This window comes from Mesoplodon bidens (assembly GCF_964165515.1).
Source record: "Mesoplodon bidens genome assembly, chromosome: 16".
Lineage (NCBI taxonomy): Eukaryota > Metazoa > Chordata > Mammalia > Artiodactyla > Ziphiidae > Mesoplodon > Mesoplodon bidens.
The window spans coordinates 42,927,783-42,948,286 of NC_138173.1; the positions used below are offsets into that span (position 1 = coordinate 42,927,783).

The 20,504-nt window shown below is 40.2% G+C and overlaps 1 protein-coding gene across 10 annotated transcripts in view; it reads left to right on the forward strand.

Moving 5' to 3' along the window:
* VPS13B (vacuolar protein sorting 13 homolog B) overlaps positions 1-20,504 on the forward strand; it is an 805,800-nt gene that overhangs the window by 651,413 nt on the left and 133,883 nt on the right. For all 10 annotated transcript variants that reach the window (XM_081258369.1, XM_081258366.1, XM_081258373.1 and 7 more), the window contains 2 exons: positions 7,842-8,049; positions 8,353-8,537. In XM_081258369.1, coding sequence (XP_081114495.1) covers positions 7,842-8,049; positions 8,353-8,537 — 393 coding nt within the window. The remainder of the gene's footprint in view (positions 1-7,841; positions 8,050-8,352; positions 8,538-20,504) is intronic.

Here is a 20,504-nt window from a genome sequence, read left to right on the forward strand (position 1 = left end):
TTGCTCAGGTGAGCAGAGCTCAGTAAAACTTTCATCCGCTTGCCTGTTGATGGGTGGGGCTGGGTTCCCTGCCTGTTGGTTGTTTGGCCTGAGGCAACCCAACACTGGAACCTACCTGGGCTCTTTGGTGGGGCTAATGGCAGACTCTGGGAGGGCTTACGCCAAGGAGTACTTCCCAGAACTTCTGCTGCCAGTGTCCTTGTCCCCACGGTGAGCCACAGCCACCCGTCGCCTCTGCAGGAGACCCTCCAACACTAGCAGGTAGGTCTAGTTCAGTCTCCTCTGTGGTCACTGCTCCTTCCTCTGGGTCCCCATGCATACACTGCTTTGTATGTGCCCTCCAGGAGTGGAGTCTCTGTTTCCCCCAGTCCTGTCGAAGTCCTGCAGTCAAATCCCACTAGCCTTCAAAGTCTGATTCTCTATGAATTCCTCCTCCATTGCCAGACCCCTAGGTTGGGATGCCTGACGTGGGGCTCAGAACCTTCACTCTAGTGGGTGGACTTCTGTGGTATAAGTGTTCTCCAGTCTGTGAGTCACCCTCCCAGCAGTTATGGGATTTTGTTTTGCTGTGATTGCGCCCCTCCTACCATCTCATTGTGGCTTCTCCTTTGTCTTTGGATGTAGGGTATCTTTCTTGCTGAGTTCCAGTGTCTTCCTGTCGATGATTGTGCAGCAGCTAGTTGTGATTCTCGTGTTCTCACAAGAAGGTGTGAGAGCATGTCCTTCTACTCTGCCATCTTGGTTCAGGGCTCACCATTGGTAGTTTGATAGGGATTGCATTCAATCTGTAGGTTGCTTTGAGTAGTATAGTCATTTTCACAATATTGATTCCTCCTATTCAAGACATGTTATATCTCTCCAACTGTTTGTATCATCTTTAATTTCTTTCGTCAGTATCTTATAGTTTTCTGCATACAAGTCTTTTGTCTCCTTAGGTAGGTTTATTCCTAGGTGTTTTATTCTTTTTTTGTTGCAATGGTAAATGGGAGTGTTTCGTTAATTTCTCTTTCAGACTTTTCATCATTACTGTATAGGAATGCAAGAGATTTCTGTGCATTAACTTTGTGTCCTGCTACTTTACCAAATTCATTGATTAGCTCTAGTAGTTTTCTGATAGCATCTTTAGGATTCTCTGTGTATTGTATCATGTCATCTGCAAACACTGACAGCTTTACTTCTTCTTTTCCGATGTGGATTCCTTTTATTTCTTTTTCTTCTCTGATTGCTGTGGCTAAAACTTCCAAAACTATGTTGAATAATAGTGCTGAGAGTGGCAAACCTTGTCTTGTTTCTGATCTTAGTGGAAATGCTTCCTGTTTTTCACCATTGAGAACGATGTTGGCTATGGGTTTGTCATATATGACCTTTGTTTTGTTAAGGTAAGTTCCCCTTATGCCTGCTTTCTGCAGAGTTTTTGTCATAAATGGGTGTTGAATTTTGTCGAAAGCTTTTTCCACACCTATTGAGATGATCACATGGTTTTTCTCCTTCAGTTTGTTTATATGGTTTATCACATTGATTCATTTGCATATATTGAAGAATCCTTGCATTCCTGGGATAAACCCCACTTGATCATGATGTATGATCATGTTACGTTAAAAGTAACATGCTGTTGGATTCTGTTCGCTACTATTTTGTTGAGGATTTTTGCCTCTGTGTTCATCAGTGATATTTGTCTGTAATTTTCTTTTTTTGTAGTATGTTTGTCTTGTTTTGGTATCAGGGTGTTGATGGCCTCGTAGAATGAGTTTGGGAGTGTTCCTCCCTCTGCTGTATTTTGGAAGAGTTTGAGAAGGATAAGTGTTATCTCTCCTCTAAATGTTTGATAGAATTCCCCTGTGAATCCTTCTGGTCCTGGGCTTTTGTTTAATGGAAGATTTTTAATCACAGTGTCAGTTCCAGTGCTTGTGATTGGTTTCTTCATATTTTCTGTTTCTTCCTGGTTCAGTCTCGGGAGATTGTGCTTTTCTAAGAATTTATCCATTTCTTCCAGATTGTCCATTTTATTGGCATAGAGTTGCTTGTAGTAATCCGTCATGATCTTTTGTATTTCTGCAGTGTCAGTTGTTACTTCTCCTTTTTCATTTCTAATTCTATTGATGTGAGTCTTCTCCCTTTATTTCTTGATGAGTGTGGCTAGTGGTTTATCAATTTTATTTATCTTCGCAAAGAACCAGCTTTTAGTTTTATTGATCTTAGCTGTTGTTTCCGTCAGTTCTATTTTATTTATTTCTGATCTGATCTTCATGATTTCTTTCCTTCTGCTATCTTTGGTGTTTTTTTGTTCTTCTTTCTCTAATTGCTTTAGGTGTAAGGTTAGGTGGTTTATTTGAGATGTTTCTTCTTTCTTGAGGTAGGATTGTATTGCTATAAACTTCCCTCTTAGAACTGCTTTTGCTGCATCCCATAGATTTTTGGGTTGTCGTGCTTTCATTGCCTTTTTTTTCTAGGTATTTTTTGATTTCCTCTTTGATTTCTTCAGTGATCTCTTGGTTATTTAGTAGTGTATTTTTTAACCTCCATGTGTTTGTATTTTTTACAGATTTTTCCTGTCCTTGACATCTAGTCTCATAGCGTTGTGGTCTGAAAACATACTTGATATGATTTCAATTTTCTGAAATTTACCAAGGCTGGATTTGTGACTCAAGATATGATCTATCCTGGAGAATGTTCCATGAGCACTTGAGAAGAAAGTATATTCTGTTGGTTTGGATGGAATGTCCTGTAAATATCAATTAAGTCCATCTTGTTTAATGTATCATTTAAATCTTGTGTTTCCTTATTTATTTTCTTTTTGGATGATATGTCCATTGGTGAAAGTGGGGTGTTAAAGTCCCCTACTATGATTGTGTTACTGTCAATTTCCCCTTTTATCCCTGTTAGCATTTGCCTTAAGTATTGAGGTGCTCCTATGTTGTTTGAAAAAATATTTACAATTGTTATATTTTCTTCTTGGATTGATCCCTTGATCATTATGTAGTGTCCTTCTCTGTCTCTTGTAATAGTCTTTATTTTAAAGTCTATTTTGTTTGATATGAGAATTGCTACTCCAGCTTTCCTTTCATTTCCATTTGCATGGAGTATCTTTTTCCATCCCCTCTCTTTCAGTCTATATGTGTCCCTAGGTCTGAAGCGGGTCTCTTGTCGACAGCGTATATACGGGTCTTCTTTTTGTATCTTTTCAGCCAGTCTGTGTCTTTTGGTTGGAGCATTTGATCTATTTACATTTTAGGTAGTTATCGATATGTGTGTCCCTATTAATTTTCTTAATTATTTTGGGTTTGTTATTGTAGGTCTTTTCCTTCTTTGCATTTCCTGCCTAGAGAAGTTCCTTTAGGATTTGTTGTAAAGCTGGTTTGGTGGTGCTGAATTCTCTTAGCTTTTGCTTGTCGGTAAGGCTTTTAATTTCTCCATGGATTCTGAATGAGACCCTTGCTGGGTAGAGTAATCTTGTTTGTAGGTTTTTCTTTTTCATCACTTTATATATGTCCTGCCACTCTTTTCTGGCTTGTACAGTTTCTGCTGAAAGATCAGCTGTTAACCTTATGGGGATTCCCTTGTATGTTATTTGTTACTTTTCCCTTGCTGCTTTTAATATTTTTTCTTTGTATTTAATTTTTGATAGTTTGCTTAATATGTGTCTTGGCATGTTTCTCCTTGGATTTATCCTGTATGGGACTCTCTGTTCTTCCTGGACTTGATTGACTATTTTCTTTCCCATATTAGGGAAGTTTTCAACTATAATCTGTTCAAATAGTTTCACAGTCCCTTTCTTTTTCTCTTCTTTTGGGACCTCTATAATTCGAATGTTGGTGTGTTTAATGTTGTCACAGAGGTCTCTGAAACTGTCCTCAATTCTTTTCATTCTTTTTTCTTTATTCTGCTCTGTGGTAGTTATTTCCACTCTTTTATCTTCCAGGTCACTTATCCGTTCTTCTGCCTCAGTTATTCTGCTATTGATTCCTTCTGGAGAACTTTTAATTTCATTTATTGTGTTGTTCATCATTGTTTGTTTGCTCTTTAGTTCTTCTAAGTCCTTGTTAAATGTTTCCTGTATTTTCTCCATTCTATTTCTAAGATTTTGGATCATCTTTACTATCATTACTCTGAATTCTTTTTCAGGTAGGCTGCCTATTTCCTCTTCATTTGTTTGGTCTGGTGGGTTTTTACCTTGCTCCTTCATCTGCTGTGTATTTCTCTGTCTTCTCATTTTGCTTAACTTACTGTGTTTGGGGTCTCCTTTCTGCAGGCTGCAGGTTCATAGTTCCCGTTGTTTTTGGTGTCTGCCCCAGTGGCTACATTTGGTTCAGTGGTTTGTGTCGGCTTCCTGGTGGAGGGGACTTGTGCCTGTTTTCTGGTGGATGAGGCTGGATCTTGTCTTTCTCTTGGACAGGACCACATCCAATGGTATGTTTTGGAGTGTCTCTGAACTTGCTATGATTTTAGGTGGCTTCTCTGCTAGTGGGTGGGGTTGTTTTCCTGTCTTGCTAGTTGTTTGGCATAGGGTGTCCAGCACTGTAGCTTGCTGGTCGTTTAGTGGAGCTGGATCTTAGCGTTGAGATGGAGATCTCTGGGAGAGCTTTTGCTGTTTGATATTACGTGGGGCCAGGAGGTATCTGGTGGACCAATGTCCTGAACTTGGCTCTCTCACCTCAGAGGCTCAGGCCTGACACCCGTCTTGACTTTTTCAGCCACCCCGCTCAGAAGAAAAGGGAGAAAAAAGGAAGGAAGGAAGGAAGGAAGGAAGGAAGGAAGGAATTAAGGAAGGAAGGAAGAAGTTATTAAAATAAAAAATAATATATTATTAAATATAAAAATTTTTAAGTAGTAAAGAAGAAAAAGGAAGAGAGAGCAACCAAACGAAAAAACAAATCCAACAATTATAACAAGCTCTAAAAACTATACAAAAAAAAAAAAAAGGACAGACAGAACCCTAAGACAAATGGTAAAAGCAAAGCTATACAGACAGAGTCACACAAAGAAGCATACACATACACACTCACAAAAGGAGAAAAAGGAAAAAATATATATATACATAAAAAAATTTTAAAAAGGAAGAGAGCAACCAAATCAATAAACAAATCTACCAATGAAAATAAGCTGTAAATACCAAACTAAGATAAACATAAAACCAGAAATTAGATGCAGAAAACGAACCCCAAGTCTACAGTTGATCCCAAAGTCCACCACCTCCATTTTGGGATGATTCGTTGTCTATTCAGTTATTCCACAGATGCAGGGTACATCAAGTTGATTGTGGAAGTTTAATCCACTGCTCCTGAGGCTGCTGGGAGAAATTTCCCTTTCTCTTCTTTGTTCGAACAGCTCCTGGGTCAGCTTTGGATTTGGCCCCACCTCTGCATGTAGGTCGCCTGAGGGCATCTGTTCTTCGCTCAGACAGGACGGGGTTAAAGGACCAGCTGATTAGGGGGCTCTGGCTCACTCAGGCCGAGGGGAGGGAGGGGTACGGAATGCGGGGCGAGCCTGTGGCGGCAGAGGCTGGTGTGATGTTGCACCAGCCTGAGGCACGCCGTGCATTCTCCTGGGGAAGTTGTCCCTGGATAACGGGACCCTGGCAGTGGCGGGCTGCACAGGCTCCTGGGAGGGGAGGTGTGGACAGTGACCTGTGCTTGCACACAGGCTTCTTGGTGGCGGCGGCAGCAGCACCCTTAGCATTTCATGCCCGTCTCTGGGGTCCGGGCTGATAGCTGCGGCTCGCGCCCATCTCTGGAGCTCGTTTAGGCAGTGCTCTGAATCCCCTCTCCTCGTGCACCCCTAAACAGTGGTCTCTTGCCTCTCAGGCAGTTCCAGACATTTTCCCAGACTCCCTCCCGGCTAGCTGTGGTGCACTAGCCCCCTTTAGGCTGTGTTCACGCAGCCAACCCCAGTCCTCTCCCTGGGATCTGACCTCCGAAGCCTGAGCCTCAGCTCCCATCCCCCACCTGCCCCGGCGGGTGAACAGACAAGCCTCTCAGGTTGGTGAGTGCTGGTCGGCACCGATCCTCTGTGCGGGAATCTCTCCGCTTTGCCCTCTGCACCCCTGTTGCTGCGCTCTCCTCGGTGGCTCCAAAGCTTCCCCACCACCACCACCCGTCTTTGCCAGTGAAGGGGCTTCCTAGTTTGTGGAAACTTTTCCTCCTTCACAGCTCCCTCCCAGCAGTGCAGATCCCATCCCTATTCTTTTGTCTCTGTTTATTCTTTTTTCTTTTGCCCTACCCAGGTATTTGGGGAGTTTCTTACCTTTGGGAAGTCTGAGGTCTTCTGCCAGCGTTCAGTAGGTGTTCTGTAGGAGTTGTTCCACATGTACATGTATTTTTGATGTATTTGTGGGGAGGAAGATGATCTCCACGTCTTACTCCTCTGCCATCTTGAAGCTATGCTGAATGTGTTCTTCATATGATTTGATGTTCCCCAAATCTGACACAAATCTAAAAAGCTTGAGGAATTCAGAGTTATAGAAAATGGCAATGACTGATTTGTTAATAGTGGAGGCATATTGAATATGAATTTCTTGTCTTCATCTAAAAGTTGTCTTGCCTCACCTTTTTCACCAGTTTTCTTAGTGACACAGAGGTAGATGGTAGGGGAGCCCACTAACTTGTTGCTTTACATTGATTGGTTTGGAGATTTTCAGTATCTGTTATAAATTTTCATAGATTTATTCAGCATGTGATTTTGTATTGTTTTATCAAGAATAGTAATTGTATTACCATTTTTCCAAGACAGCAAAGTAACTCCACATTAAAAACAATAATAAGAGCAAAAACAAAGTATATCATCTCTACATTATAAACTCTCTTGACATTTTAAAACCTGGAGCACAGTGTTTGACTCCCCAACTTGACTTTTCACCTATCTCTGTTTTTCAGGATTCAATAAAAATAAGAATGATGAGGAAAAAATAGACTTAGTATCATACCTCTTACCTTTATTTCTGAGGTGCCTTAATTCCAGAGAGTAGGACTTAAACTGAGGGTTTAAAACTTACCCACAAAGCATAGGCTTATTCTTTTCTACCTCTGTATATTCTTTTCTTCTTTGCCATATTAGCTGGTTCTCTTAGAAATTATGGTTGTATTGCCTTTATCCAATACATTCAGAGAAATGTAATATTATTGAAAATTTATGTCCTCTGACATTAATCATTATTACCCACTGGTCATACTTCCATTATAGACTGATATTCTTCACACGCAGAAAAAGGGAACTTGATCCTCTCTGTAGATGTAACACCAAGAATTTGTTCTGAAACTGTACCGTAGCTCCTGTACTGTTGGTTCTCAAGGGCTGTGGAATACTGTTTGTTGGCACTTTTTCACTAAACACTAAAGTTGGGAGCCTTTTAAGTTCAGGTTCATTGAGCATCTTCTTTTTTTTTCTGAAGACTGAAAGTGCAAAGAAAGGAACCCTATAATCAAACTGTGTTCATGTAATCTCATGACAAAATGTAGAAGCTGTTCTACAATATTATTAACATTTTGGCCTAGAAGGATCTTCATTGCCTTCTCTCAGACTATAATGGATGTTCTTTTCCCTCTTAGCTAAGTTAATTCATAAACATTACCTCACATCAACATAATTTCATTATCAATTCAGCATTTAAAATTGATTGCTATCCACACAATATATGATATACTTGATTTTCTTGTTTTTATGTATTTACCCAAGAATAGAATTTCATCCCATAGGTCAATTGCTTCTTAAAAATTATAGTTTACTTATTATCAATAGTTAAATTAAATATAATTACAGCCTTGAACTAATTCAAATATGATTGTACCTAATTATTCTCATGAAGTGTTTGTGTTAAAGCCAGTAAAATTTTTCATATGATTTTAAAGGTTTTCTGGGGTCAAGAACATTTGAATTGCCTAGTTCTTCTACATGAATTACTCAATGGATACCTTAAAGAGGAGGGAAATTTTGAAGTGCAAGTTTCTGAAACAGTGCCGCAAATTCCATCTCCTATGGAAAAAAATCAGATATTTGAAAGTGAACAAAGTTCAGACGACCTACGGACAGGTCTGTTTCAATATATACGGGATGCTGGTAAGTAGCGATAGCTTCAGTGTGATTGTGTGTGTGTTTGTTTATTTTACCTGCACATTCAGTAAATGATAACACATCAAGATCACTTGAAAAGTAAGTCAATACCTGCAGTACAAAAATAGTACATTGCCATTCAGTCTCTCTTAAGGGAAAATTCTTGATTTGTTCCTGTCTTAAGCCATGTAAACCTGATCAACCAGCTTCTTTATATTCTTTTCTTTTATACTCATAATTTTTTCTTGTGTAACAAACCAACATGTTCCCCTTCGAAAGCATACAATTAATTATACTTTCGTTTAACAGAACCTTTGAAAATGCCTGGTGTCTATGAAGTCTTATTTTACAATGAAACTGAAGATAGCCCAGGGATGATGTTATGGAGATATCCAGAACCTAGAGTGCTCACCCTTGTACGCATAACTCCTGTGCCCTTCAACACCACAGAGGATCCAGATATTAGCACAGCAGACCTTGGTGATATGCTACAGGTATGGAATGACTCTTCATTTCAAAATAAAAAACAGTGTGGGAAAGTGCTAATTTGATCATAGGAAAAATGTTGGGAGCATACCTATCTTTTCCATAAGTTGTATCAGAGAGAAATACACATGTATGTGCGTATACAAACACATATGTATGTACACATACACACACACACACACACACAAGACACACACATACTAGAAATTGTATAATAAGAGAATAATGTCATTCAGATTCATGGTACATGGCAATCCTGAGAGTTCTGAATTCTACTCTTCAACCTGATACAGGTAGCTTACATAGTCTCCAGCAAGTAATGGGACAAACAGGTGTCACTGAGTTGACCACACATTTTCTGAGGACCTACCATGTGCTCACACTCTTCAGCATTTTTAGAACTGTTCTATGAAATGAGATATGTCCCCATAAGGCCAGAAAGGATGACTTAATTTTCATTTCATTTCCCGAGCTGAAAATGGTCTTGGGCCTTGTGGTAGGCTGATAGGAAAACCATCTAACCAGTGATCATATTCTGTATTATTTTGTGGAAAGTTTGTTGCTTGTCATTTCCCTGAGTGTGGATAGCACTATATTATTATTCTACTTATTAATAGTCTACGGATCTGAATTTCTCCTAAAATTTGTTTTTCTCTTAGTTGTCCACCTATTACTAGATCACATAACCATCCACTCGAAGTCATTCCTGATTACTCTTTTTCCCTAACTGCTCACATCTAATTCATCAACAAGTCGTGTCAGCTCTACCTCCAAATATGTCCCTATTCCATCTACTTCTTTCTGTTTCTACTGGTACAACTTGAGTTCAAGCTACCATCTTCTGTTTGCTACTACAGTAGCTTCCTAATTGGCCTCTATGATTCCATCCTTGACTCCTTGTAATGCATTTCCAAACAACAGCTAGAGTGATCTTTTGAAAATGTAGGTTAGGTTACATCACTGCCCTAACTTAAAACCTGATGGTGGCTCCCTTTAAAGCTAACAGAATTCGGGGCTTCCCTGGTGGCGCAGTGGTTGAGAGTCTGCCTGCCGATGCAGGGGGCGCGGGTTCGTGCCCCAGTCCGGGAGGATCCCACGTGCCGCAGGGCCGCTGGGCCTGTGGGCTGTGGCTGCTGGGCCTGCATGTCCAGAGCCTGTGCTCTGCAACGGGAGAGGCCACAGTGGTGAGAGGCCCGCGTGCAGAAAAAAAAAAAAGAAAGAAAGAAAATACTCACATATCAGAATTTCAGCATCATGTAAGGGCTTCTTTATAACTGATTTTGGGATTCAGATTTATAGTTAAATGTTAATTAACATAAGCCTGATAACTATTGGTTGGTAGTATTATGCCAGTTGTATTAAACAGAGCATTTAAGGTAGTAAGTACATTCACTAGTGACATGTTCTTCATCTTCTCACTCCCACTGGAGAGGCAGGAGGGCACAGTGGTTAAGAGAATGAACTATAGCCAGAATGCCTGGGTTCAAATTCTGGCTCTGCCATTTGCAAACTGTGTCACCTTCGATAAGTAACTTAATCTCTCAGCCTCAGGTTTTCCGTTTTGCTTTTCTTTCATCAGTAAAATGAGGCCACTAATAATGTAATGCTTATAGGAATTAATATTTATAAGACACATAGAACAATGCCTGGCACATGGTAAGTGCTATGTAAGTATGAGTACTACCAGTACTATTACAATGATTGTCGTCAAAAGTCTTTTCATCAAGCAGAAGCACAGGCTAGATCAGAGAGAGCTGGTGTCTAGTGACTCTACAGACCAGCTGGAGTAGTCTAGGAGATCTGGGATAGTCCGAGGGGTCTTATACAGTAAACTTGGCACATAAGCACTGCGTGAAGGAAACCTGGCAGGTTTCAACAAGCAAAGAGCTGGTATCAGAGAGGTCCTGCTACATTTCATATCTTGTTGGAGAGAGAGGAGCTGATACATGGCAGAGTTCAAAGACAAGGATGCTGGCGTAAGAAGCAAGACAGGGTTGTACCTACTGTAAGCTGAAGGGGAAACCTTGATTCCAATGGTAAGGAAGAACACCCAGAATTGACAGCTGGGATGGAAGAACAGAGCAGGACTGGCAGAAAGTTGCCATGCTACTGAGCTCCCAGTCTAACCTTATATTCCCCCGGCTAGGAGCAGAATTTGTCCCAAGGGTTGGGGTGACCTCATCTGTAGAAATATGACAGCTTTTTCCTTGAGTGCTTACAGTGCCAGACCCTGAGCAGACTCTTGGGGATTCAGAGACAGATAAGACACTGTCCATTCATCAGAAGCTCTCTGTCTAGTAGGCAAGTTTCTCTGGTTGTTTGGGGTAGAAGAATTTCCCTATTTTCAGCATTCAAGCATTCAGTGTTAAACCTCTCTGTTGTCAGAATCATTTTCCTGCTCTATGTGATTATCTCTAGGTCTGTACCGGAGGCACCGCTAAAATATTGAAGTACCAATCCTGAATAGCAGGGAACTTATAAAAAGAAAGCCCTTTATCAACATGGTGTAGTGTAGATAATGTAGACATTAAAGTCTCAACTGCTGACTCCTGTTCCCCTCCCCCTTTGTATTTTACTAACTCAGTGACCTTAGGCAAACTGCTGATCTCTTAGAGCCTTGATTTCCTCAGCTGAACACTGGAGTTAATGCTATTTACCTTGCAGAGTTGTCAGGAGATTTAAGTGAAATATTATCACTAAAACAAATAAGTGCCTTAAACATAGTGAGCTCTTAATAAATGTTAATTTCCTTCCCTCCACTTCTTCACAAGCAAATGCCTGGACCACTAAAAAGCCTCCTAAGTGAAATTCTAGCCTTCAATCTCTTCTCCTTCCACCCTATCCTCCTAACATTTTAAAGGAACAGGTGGATTGTGTCATTCCCTGAGAAAAACCTTCAGCGGTCCTATCACTGCTAGACTGACCTTGAGGGCCCTGCAGAACCTCCTGACCCAGCTTTGTCTTTCCTTCCCTTCCGCATGATCTATGCTCTAATCAAACTGGCCTATTCAGCATTCCTGAACCAGCCTGTGGTCTCCCACATCTGTACCACTCCCTCTTCATTTGAGTCTCTCCCTTTTCTGCTGAAATCCTATCCACACATCCAAACAGCTCCCGTGCCATCTATTCCATGAAGCCTTTCCTGGACACCATCTCCAAACATGATACTGCCTTTCTCTGAAGTTCTGTAACACTTCATGGCACCACTTTTATGCTGTTTCTCACCTATTCCTCACATTTTAATTATCCATATCTTGTCTCCCTCCTAGACTGTAGGTTTCCAAAGGAAATGATCACATCTAATTTTCATTATGTTCCATATAGTATCCACTGCAGTGGAGATGCTCAGTATATTGAATGGATCAATGAGTACATGGATGTCTGTGCTCCTATTCTGTATAATTCAAAAGCATTACATTGTTTGTCATTATTTTATGGCACTATTGAATGCATTTGGTTTTACAAACTGAATTATGGCAGGATGCACTGTGTTATGCTTCAGTGGCATTACCTACTATAAACAGGCAGTCTAATGTCATTACATTACACAGGCTCTTGGTGAGATCATTGACTCTTCTGCCAAGCCCACTGCCCCCTAGGCAGAGGCTCGTCCTTAAATACAAAAACAAGTTCATCTCCTTGGTTTTAGTCCTAAAAACAGAATCAAGCTTGGATTAATTTTTTCCTTCAGGACCATTTAGTTCATAAGAAACTGACCTTATAGAGTTCACTTATATAGAACCCTTAAATATATCTGTTTATATCTCTTTCCATAATTAATATTGGGATTTATAAACAGGCTCCTCAAATGACTTCATGGACTTTATAGAATTTATTTTGTGATTGTACTGAAAAATATGGAAAACATGTCTATAATATTAAACCAACCATAGGTTCAGAATAAAGACCCTGAAATTAATGTTCACAGAAAACCAAAGGAGCTTATTTTGTGTTCAGTTTTATCACATTAAATTTTGAGTGTTAATAGTATATTTAGATGTCAATAAAATTAGGATCTGGGCTTCCCTGGTGGCGCAGTGGTTGAGAATCCACCTGTCGATGCGGGGACACAGGTTCGTGCCCTGGTCCGGGAAGATCCCACATGCCGCGGAGCAGCTGGGCCCTTGAGCCATGGCCACTGAGCCTGCGCGTCCGGAGCCTGTGCTCCGCAGCGGGAGAGGCCACAACAGTGAGAGGCCCGCGTACCGCAAAAAAAAAAAATTAGGATCTGTAAGTTAGAGCAATGCCATCAACCTAGAAGGAATGCTGTGCTATTTAAATGAGCTGAAATATAAGAAATTACTGGCACTGTGTCTGGCACATACTGTAAGTTTTCCTCTCTCCTCATCCTGTTGTGTACACTGCCTACTGAGGATTCCATTTTGGAAATACCCGTGTTCTCAGATTGTAAATTTTTAATTCATCCTTTGTAGTGGAATTGATAATGGAGATTTTAATTCTCACACAGATCTGTCATGGTGCTTGTTCTTGTTCTCTCAATACTGTATTATTCTTGTTTTTATATTTATTTCCATTTATGTATTGTACTAAATTTTGAGATATCTTCGTTAGGTATGTGACAGTAGCCCATACTAAATAGCATCTTTCCCCAAGGATCTCAAGAGTGTAAAGCTTGAACATTACGATTCAAGATAAACACCAAAGGTTGGGTTGGGATCACTGAAGCAACTTAAATAGATTTGAAGTAAAGTTAAAGGAGTGAAATGGAGGATAACATACTGTATGGATTAAAAGGAAAGACACAGGAGCTAAAGTCAGGAATTTCTCTAATGCAAGAAATATCTAGGGTGTACATAAGATTACTGGTGTTAAAGTCAAATAAAAGGGAAAGAGAATGTTTAAGTAATGTAGGGGAAAATTAACACATGTTCAAAAAACCTTACATTAGGAAAATTAAACAAGATATTTAAATTCAGATCTACACCTTCAGAAAATGTGAATATAGTTAACAAATGAGAAGATAAACATATATATCTGTTATTTTTATTTCTACTTCATAGCGTTTATCATCAACAAGTAATTGTTGAATATCTTCCCAATATCAATATAGGATACTACAATACTACAGTATCAATATAGAATACTATAGACAGTGAAGATATAAAGAGATAGAAGATCTGTCCCTACTCTTGTAAGGTTTATAATCTAATTGAAAAGAGAGGACATAATTGCATATGCAAACTCAGAAGATAGAATAGCTGAATATATATTAGGATAGACCCATTATATAGAATGAATCATGTAATTTGGGGAATTCTGACATCTGAAGAGTAAATTGAATTAATTGGCAAAAAAAGAATAAATTTGTTACTAAAGCTCTATAATTTCATAGCACTTTCTCAGTTAAAAAGGCATTTTCAAGCTTCAGAATTAGGTGCAGAACTCTTATATGACTAGAGTCCTTAAAAGATATCTTCTCGAGGATAACAGGAAGAAAAAGACAAAAGCAAGCTGTGTCATTTGTTTATTTCTGGTGGAGAAAGAGAATGGTAAGCCAAAGAAATCACTGCACTCATGCCCAATTCATTTTCGTTTATCCAGTTTAAAAGTCATGGAAATTAGTTTTTAAAGTAACACTAATATGACTATAAAAATCAAAGTGAAACCACATTGGAAGACAACAACAACAAAAAAGCATACTTGGAAGCCAAGGAGAATCTAAATGGTTGAGATCTGTGTTACTTTTGCTCCAAAGTGTTATGATCATCTTCGTGTTTGACACCCAACACTGTGCTAAGTGCTTTGCGTACATAAACCTCATTAAATCTCATTCTATTCTGAGGGGTGGGCATTATCCCCATTTTATAAGTGGGGAAACTTATAAAGAGAAATTAACTGTTCTTGAATCATAAGAAGTGGGAGAGCCAGAATTTCATCTCAGGTCTTTCTGACTCCAAAACTTACTGTTCTTTACCTTATTTGTAAAACAATGCAATTGTTTTGTCACATCTACAGATGGGACACATCTGCAATACACTTGTAGATGTATTGTCACATTTAAGTGACAGTGAGGGACTCTGTTGAGAAATGTGGAAAGCAGGAAAATAAAATTATTCCTTTGCTTCAAACTGTTAAATCATGAAATAATGAATCAGACCAAAGATATGCAAAATAACCTTAAATAAATAAAAGGACTCCCAGAAACAAGATGGTTTGGGTATAAAGATATCTAAAAAAAGAATGTTTCCTTCAGAAGGAGAACTGGTGAGCTCTACAAGCCTAGGATGGTCATGGAAGCATTTGTTGGAAGAAGCCCTCCTGGCAGTATTCAAAGAAATGGTGCCTAAGTGTCTGGTTCACCTGGGAGCTAAATCCCCTTTATGAAGATGAATGTAGCAGCTGTCAGATCTCTGTGTCTAACATTCAAATCATCTAACCCCCCAAACAACCTTCTAATAGTTTGACTCCTGATGCAATCTGTCTACAGAGAGTTTCATACACTTCTCAGACCAGCATCAGTATCCAGGCTGCTTGGCAGTGATACATCTTATGGTAAATTAATAACTTGGCATCTGGTTTATATATCAGTCTCTAGTGAACTTTGTTACATGACTCAGCATTCCTAAATCTAGCCAGTGCTAGGACACCATGGAAATTTCTTGAGAGTGCAAGACCAATGGCCAGATCTTAAATCATGGTGAATCCATCATGCTAAGTACCCTCGTGCGGCTACCTGCCTTCCCAGCATGCTGACCTCTCCCAAATGACGGCTCTATTGCGCAGTATGTCACAAACCTTTCCAAACAAAATCCCACTCTTACTACCTTGAAGAATTGGGAGGAGTAAAGATAATGTATATAAAGCACCTGGCATAGTGTCATGCATAGTTAAAGGCTCAGTAAATTATTATTACAGTGCTCTGTAACTGCTGTCATTATCATCATATCATCATCCTCATCGTCATCCTCTCAATTGATCAAAGAACCTCGATCCCACTGTGTTAGACCAAGAAAGCCCTGTTTTCTTAGAAAGACACTTTTTGTGTTTGTAGTCTGTTAATGTCATAATAATTGTTGAGAATGATGGCTCCGCATGTGATTAATGGAATGCTTTCACTGATGCGAATGGCTGCTAGACAAGACGCCACCTTCCCACATGGTCATGGTCAGTGCCTCCAAGGCAGTATGTCAGCTACAGTCCTCTAGGTTGCAGGTAGCAGAAACCCCACTGAAGCTGGCCTAGCGAAGAATAGAGGAGAGAGCTAGTATCAAGTTACACTGGGGAAAACAAATACCGTATGCTAACACATATATATGGAATTTAAAAAGGGAGTACTGATGAACCTAATGTCAGGGTAGGAAAAAAGACGCAGACATAGAGAACGGACTTGAGGGCCTGGAGGGGAAGGGGAACTTGGGGTAAAGTGAGAGAGTGGCATGGACCTATATACACTACCAAATGTAAAATGGATGGCTAGTGGGAAGCTGCTGCATAGCACAGGGAGATCAGCTCCGTGCTTTGTGACCACCTAGAGGGGTGGGATAGGGAGGGTGGGAGGGAGATTCAAGAGGGAGGGGATATGGGCATATATGTATATGTATAGCTGATTCACTTGGCTGTAAAGCAGAAACTAACACAACATTGTAAAGCATTTATACTCCAATAAAGATGTGAGGAAAGAAAAAAAAAAGATACAGTGGTGAGTCCTAGAGGCCAAGGGCAAAATGCAGCTGGGCCTTTAGTAAAGGATAGGGCCAGGAGTGGAAGGCAGGAATCCAGGGGAGTATTTACCCACTCTTACTTTTCTCCGCGTCTTTCCCCATATTTGCCTTATTCTTCCTTTTCAACAGACTAGCTTCTTTTTTCCCCTGCTTCTCAGACCACCTGGTAGTCCCCGACAACTCCCAGAGCTCCCAGAGTCACATTTACAAGTCCAACCTCTGGTCCCGTTCCACATTCCTGACTGACCTAGTTTGGTGTCAGGTGCTCTTGGCCCATTTAGCTAAGGCCATGGGGTGGAATCACATTCACCAGCATGACTGTGAATTCGGGGTCATTTGTGAGCTTTGCAGATACCCGTGAAGGGATTCATCCTATATCGTGTCTCTTAGTGCTCTTGTTTGCCACCCTGGCTAACCTGGCCAAACTCATGGTCAGTACTGGCCTCATGCAGTCAGCTGCTTCTTTCCTGTCTGACCAACTCTGAAGATCTTCACAGTGTATTCTACCCTTCCAAGAGGGAAGCCTTTTATATATGGTCTGTGGTTTTGGAGAAGAGTCGCCACTGACAGGAGGAGGTGACTCTAAAAAGACTGCCTCACTAAAAGAAATTTACTCCTTTTTGCTGTGGTTTTTCCAGCTTTCTCTTTTGCAGATATCTGTCAAAGCTGTTTCTCTCTGCACATCACAGGCTCTCTGCGTCTAGAGTAAACCTCACATCACTTTTTTAAATCTTCTCATTGTCCTCCCCAGGCATCTTCTCAAAATACAGATTAGGCAAGTTTCTATGTCTTACAGATACGTATGAGATATTTTCTTTTCCCCAAGTATCTTTCTTGGTCAGTGCTTCCTTTTTAATGCAGTGACTGTGTAACACATTAGCAACTCCACAGATTCTATAAATACTCTCTTGGTTCTAATGATATATGAGAGCTTTATACATAAAATAATTTTCTGTTTTGAAACTGAGTTTACAATGTGATGCCTAATGTCCATAGCTTAGTGATTTAATTGTTTGGTTTTCTAATAACATTTTATCTTACATACTTATCCACAGACTGAACTGAAGCTTCATTAAACCTTATAGTTGTGTGGATTTCATTCTTTTTTCGTAATTATGTGCAAAAATGTTCCAAGTCAGAGAGTAATACTCAGTATTACCCAATAAATTAAAAACTAGACTTTTGCTGCTTTAAACTTGACATTACAAGCTTCCTGTGATTCTAAAGCACATGGACCTGATAGGTAAAGGTTATGATATTAGTACGTGGTGACACTACAGAAAAAGAAACCTTCAGAGAATTACTTGCAATCTAATATGATTTGCCTCTTCCATGCACAACTTGAAAAGAATAAAAGGAAGAGTTCTTGGGTGTTTCTTCTCAGCTGTGTTGGGCGGTTCACTTATAGCTGCACATATGTTCCCAGAATCCTGAGCCTTTTTATTTTATAAGCACCTCCTGCCCACTGGCAGCTGTACTAATGTGTCCCAGAAGGCTTTGCTCCTATCCATCATCTTTAGGAGTGGTGCTTAAAGCCAGATATGAAATTCATTGTTGCTGAAATGCAGAAAAGAAGAAGTCTTGCGGGCTTTGAGAAAGTAAGAGTCGGAGCCCGACTCTTAGGAAATAAAGGAAAGAAAAAGTCCTGTGTACCCACTGGACACAATAATAAATGGTTTTGAATGATGGGTAACAGTGCTGGATTGACTACTAAGTGTTTTGCATCCAGAAGCCATTGCCGCCTTTTTTGGACAATGAAGGGGAACCTAAAATAGAGTATTCCCTGGATACACTTTTAATTACTCTGTCTTCATAATATTGTAAAAGTATTTTTTTAAAAGGATCTAGGAATATATTAAAAAGAGCTCCGCCTGAGAATTTTGAGGTTAATTCAGCAAATACTGATAAAAGGGCCTGCGCTAGGGCCATAAGACATACAGAGGAGGAGAGGGCTCTAGTTCTGCTCTCAAGGCACTTATAGTCTTTTTTTTTTTAACATCTTTATTGGAGTATAATTGCTTTACAATGGTGTGTTAGTTGCTGCTGTATAACAAAGTGAATCAGCTCTACGTATATTTATATCCCCATATCCCCTCCCTCCTGCGTCTCCCTCCCACCCTCCCTATTCCACCCCTCTAGGTGGTCACAAGGCACGAAGCTCATCTCCCTGTGCTATGTGGCTGCTTCCCACTAGCTAGCTATTTTACATTTGTTAGTGTATATATAAGTCCATGCCACTCTCTCACTTTGTCCCGGCTTACCCTTCCCGCTCCCCATGTTCTCAAGTCCATTCTCTATGTCTGCGTCTTTATTCCTGTCCTGCCCCTAGGCTCTTCAGAACCCTTTTTTTTTCTTAGATTCCATATATATGTGTTAGCATGCGGTATTTGTTTTTCTCTTTCTGACTTACTTCACTCTGTATGACAGACTCTAGATCCATCCACCTCACTACAAATAACTCAATTTCGCTTCTTATAGGGCTGAGTAATATTCCATTGTATGTATGGAGGCACCTATAGTCTTTTAGGAGGAATAACAATTACACAAACTAAGACAAGGCAGAACTGCGAAGTGATATAGGAGACACATAACAAACATGCCTTTTAAACAAGGGGAGTTTACATCTGACTGAAAACATTAGGAAAAGGCTTCACAGAGGAGATGGCAATTGAGAGGATCCTTGAAGGCCAAATAGGATTTCAACATATAAAATGAGGGGAAAGGGCATATGATGAAAAAAATCAGTCTGAACAAAATTTCAGAATTGAATAAGAGAAGACAGAACTTATGCTTGGGAGGTGGCAAATAATCTGGTTTGACCAGCACAGATTATACAGGTAAGGGGTTAGTGGATAAGTGATAAGCTGCAGACCTGGGTTTTTAGTATGACCATTCCATGGAGGGAAAGAAGGTAACGCATTCCAAACTTGTCCTTTTACATGTCATGTCTCTTCTATCTTCTCTGTAACCCTGTGCACTTGGTACTGTTACCTCTACTTTAGAGCTAAGGTTACTTAGGCCTGAGAAGTTACATAATCTTTCCAAGATCATAAAGCAAGTAAGGAGGTAAAACCGAGACTCAAGTCTAGGTTTCTATGAATCCACAAGTTTTTCTTCTGTGTTGTACTACCTTGACTACTTTTTAGAGTATGGAGTTTGTATTTCATTTGATGGGCATTAGAGAACCATTGGCAGTCCAGGACTTGAGGTAAATTAATCTGATAGTCTGGTAGAGAGTGGAGTGGAGTAAGAAGAGACCAAAATTGAGAAGACCTGGGAATTCCCTGGCAGTCCAGAGGTTAGGACTTAGTGCTTTCAGTGCCAGGGCCCGGGTTCAGTGCCTGGTCGGGGAACTAAAGATCCCACAAGCCGCATGGTATGGCCAAAAATAATAATAAATTAATTTTTTTTTTTTAATGAGAAGACCTGTCAGGGGTCTCAGAGAAGAGATGACAAAGGCTGTAAACTGGGGGCGGGGGTGGGGTAGGTAAGGAGAGGGGAGGTAGTAACTGGTGTGGAGAAAAATAAATGAATGCAGGAGACATTGTAGAGAAATAATCTATGTTCTTGACAACTAATATGGTAATTTAATGAGAGGGAGTAAGAGAAATCATAGATGACAGCTAGATTTAAGCTCCATAGGAAATATGGTAGGACTGTTTACAAAATGTTGGAAATAAGAGGGGCGCCTCTCACACTGGGCACAATCACCATGCTCCTAACTGCGCAGATGATATCTACTCCTGAGGTCAACTACAGAAGTGAGTGTGTTCTCCCCTAACTACAGGTAAGAAAGCTGAGGGTCTGAAAAGTTAAATGAGTTGCCGTGGGCCTCTCCTCCCTGAGAAATGCACAAATGCACACAATATTTAACATACAATTTCAAGAAGTTTATAGATGCCTGTAAACTGTATATGAATCTTTGATGAATAATCCCAACAAGAAATACTGCCAGAGCTACTGGAGCTCTGTGTCCATTAGGATTAGGTTCAGCTGTGAGTGATAGAAAATACAAAATAACAGCAGCTTAGGCAAAACAAGCTTCTTTTTCTGTCATACATGAGAATAATCTGAAGGTAGGTGGTCTAGGATTGTATGTGTCTCTACAAAGTCATGAGGGCCCAGGTGTCTTCTTGCTTCCTGCTGCTCTGCTGTTTCCTTCGTGGTCCAAGATGGCTGCACATGCTTCAAGCATCTTGTCCCCAGTCCAGCCGGAGGAAGAGGAAGGAACCAAAAAAGAGCAGAAAAGGATGTTTCTTGGAACCCACACCCTGCACACTGTGCTGCCAACAT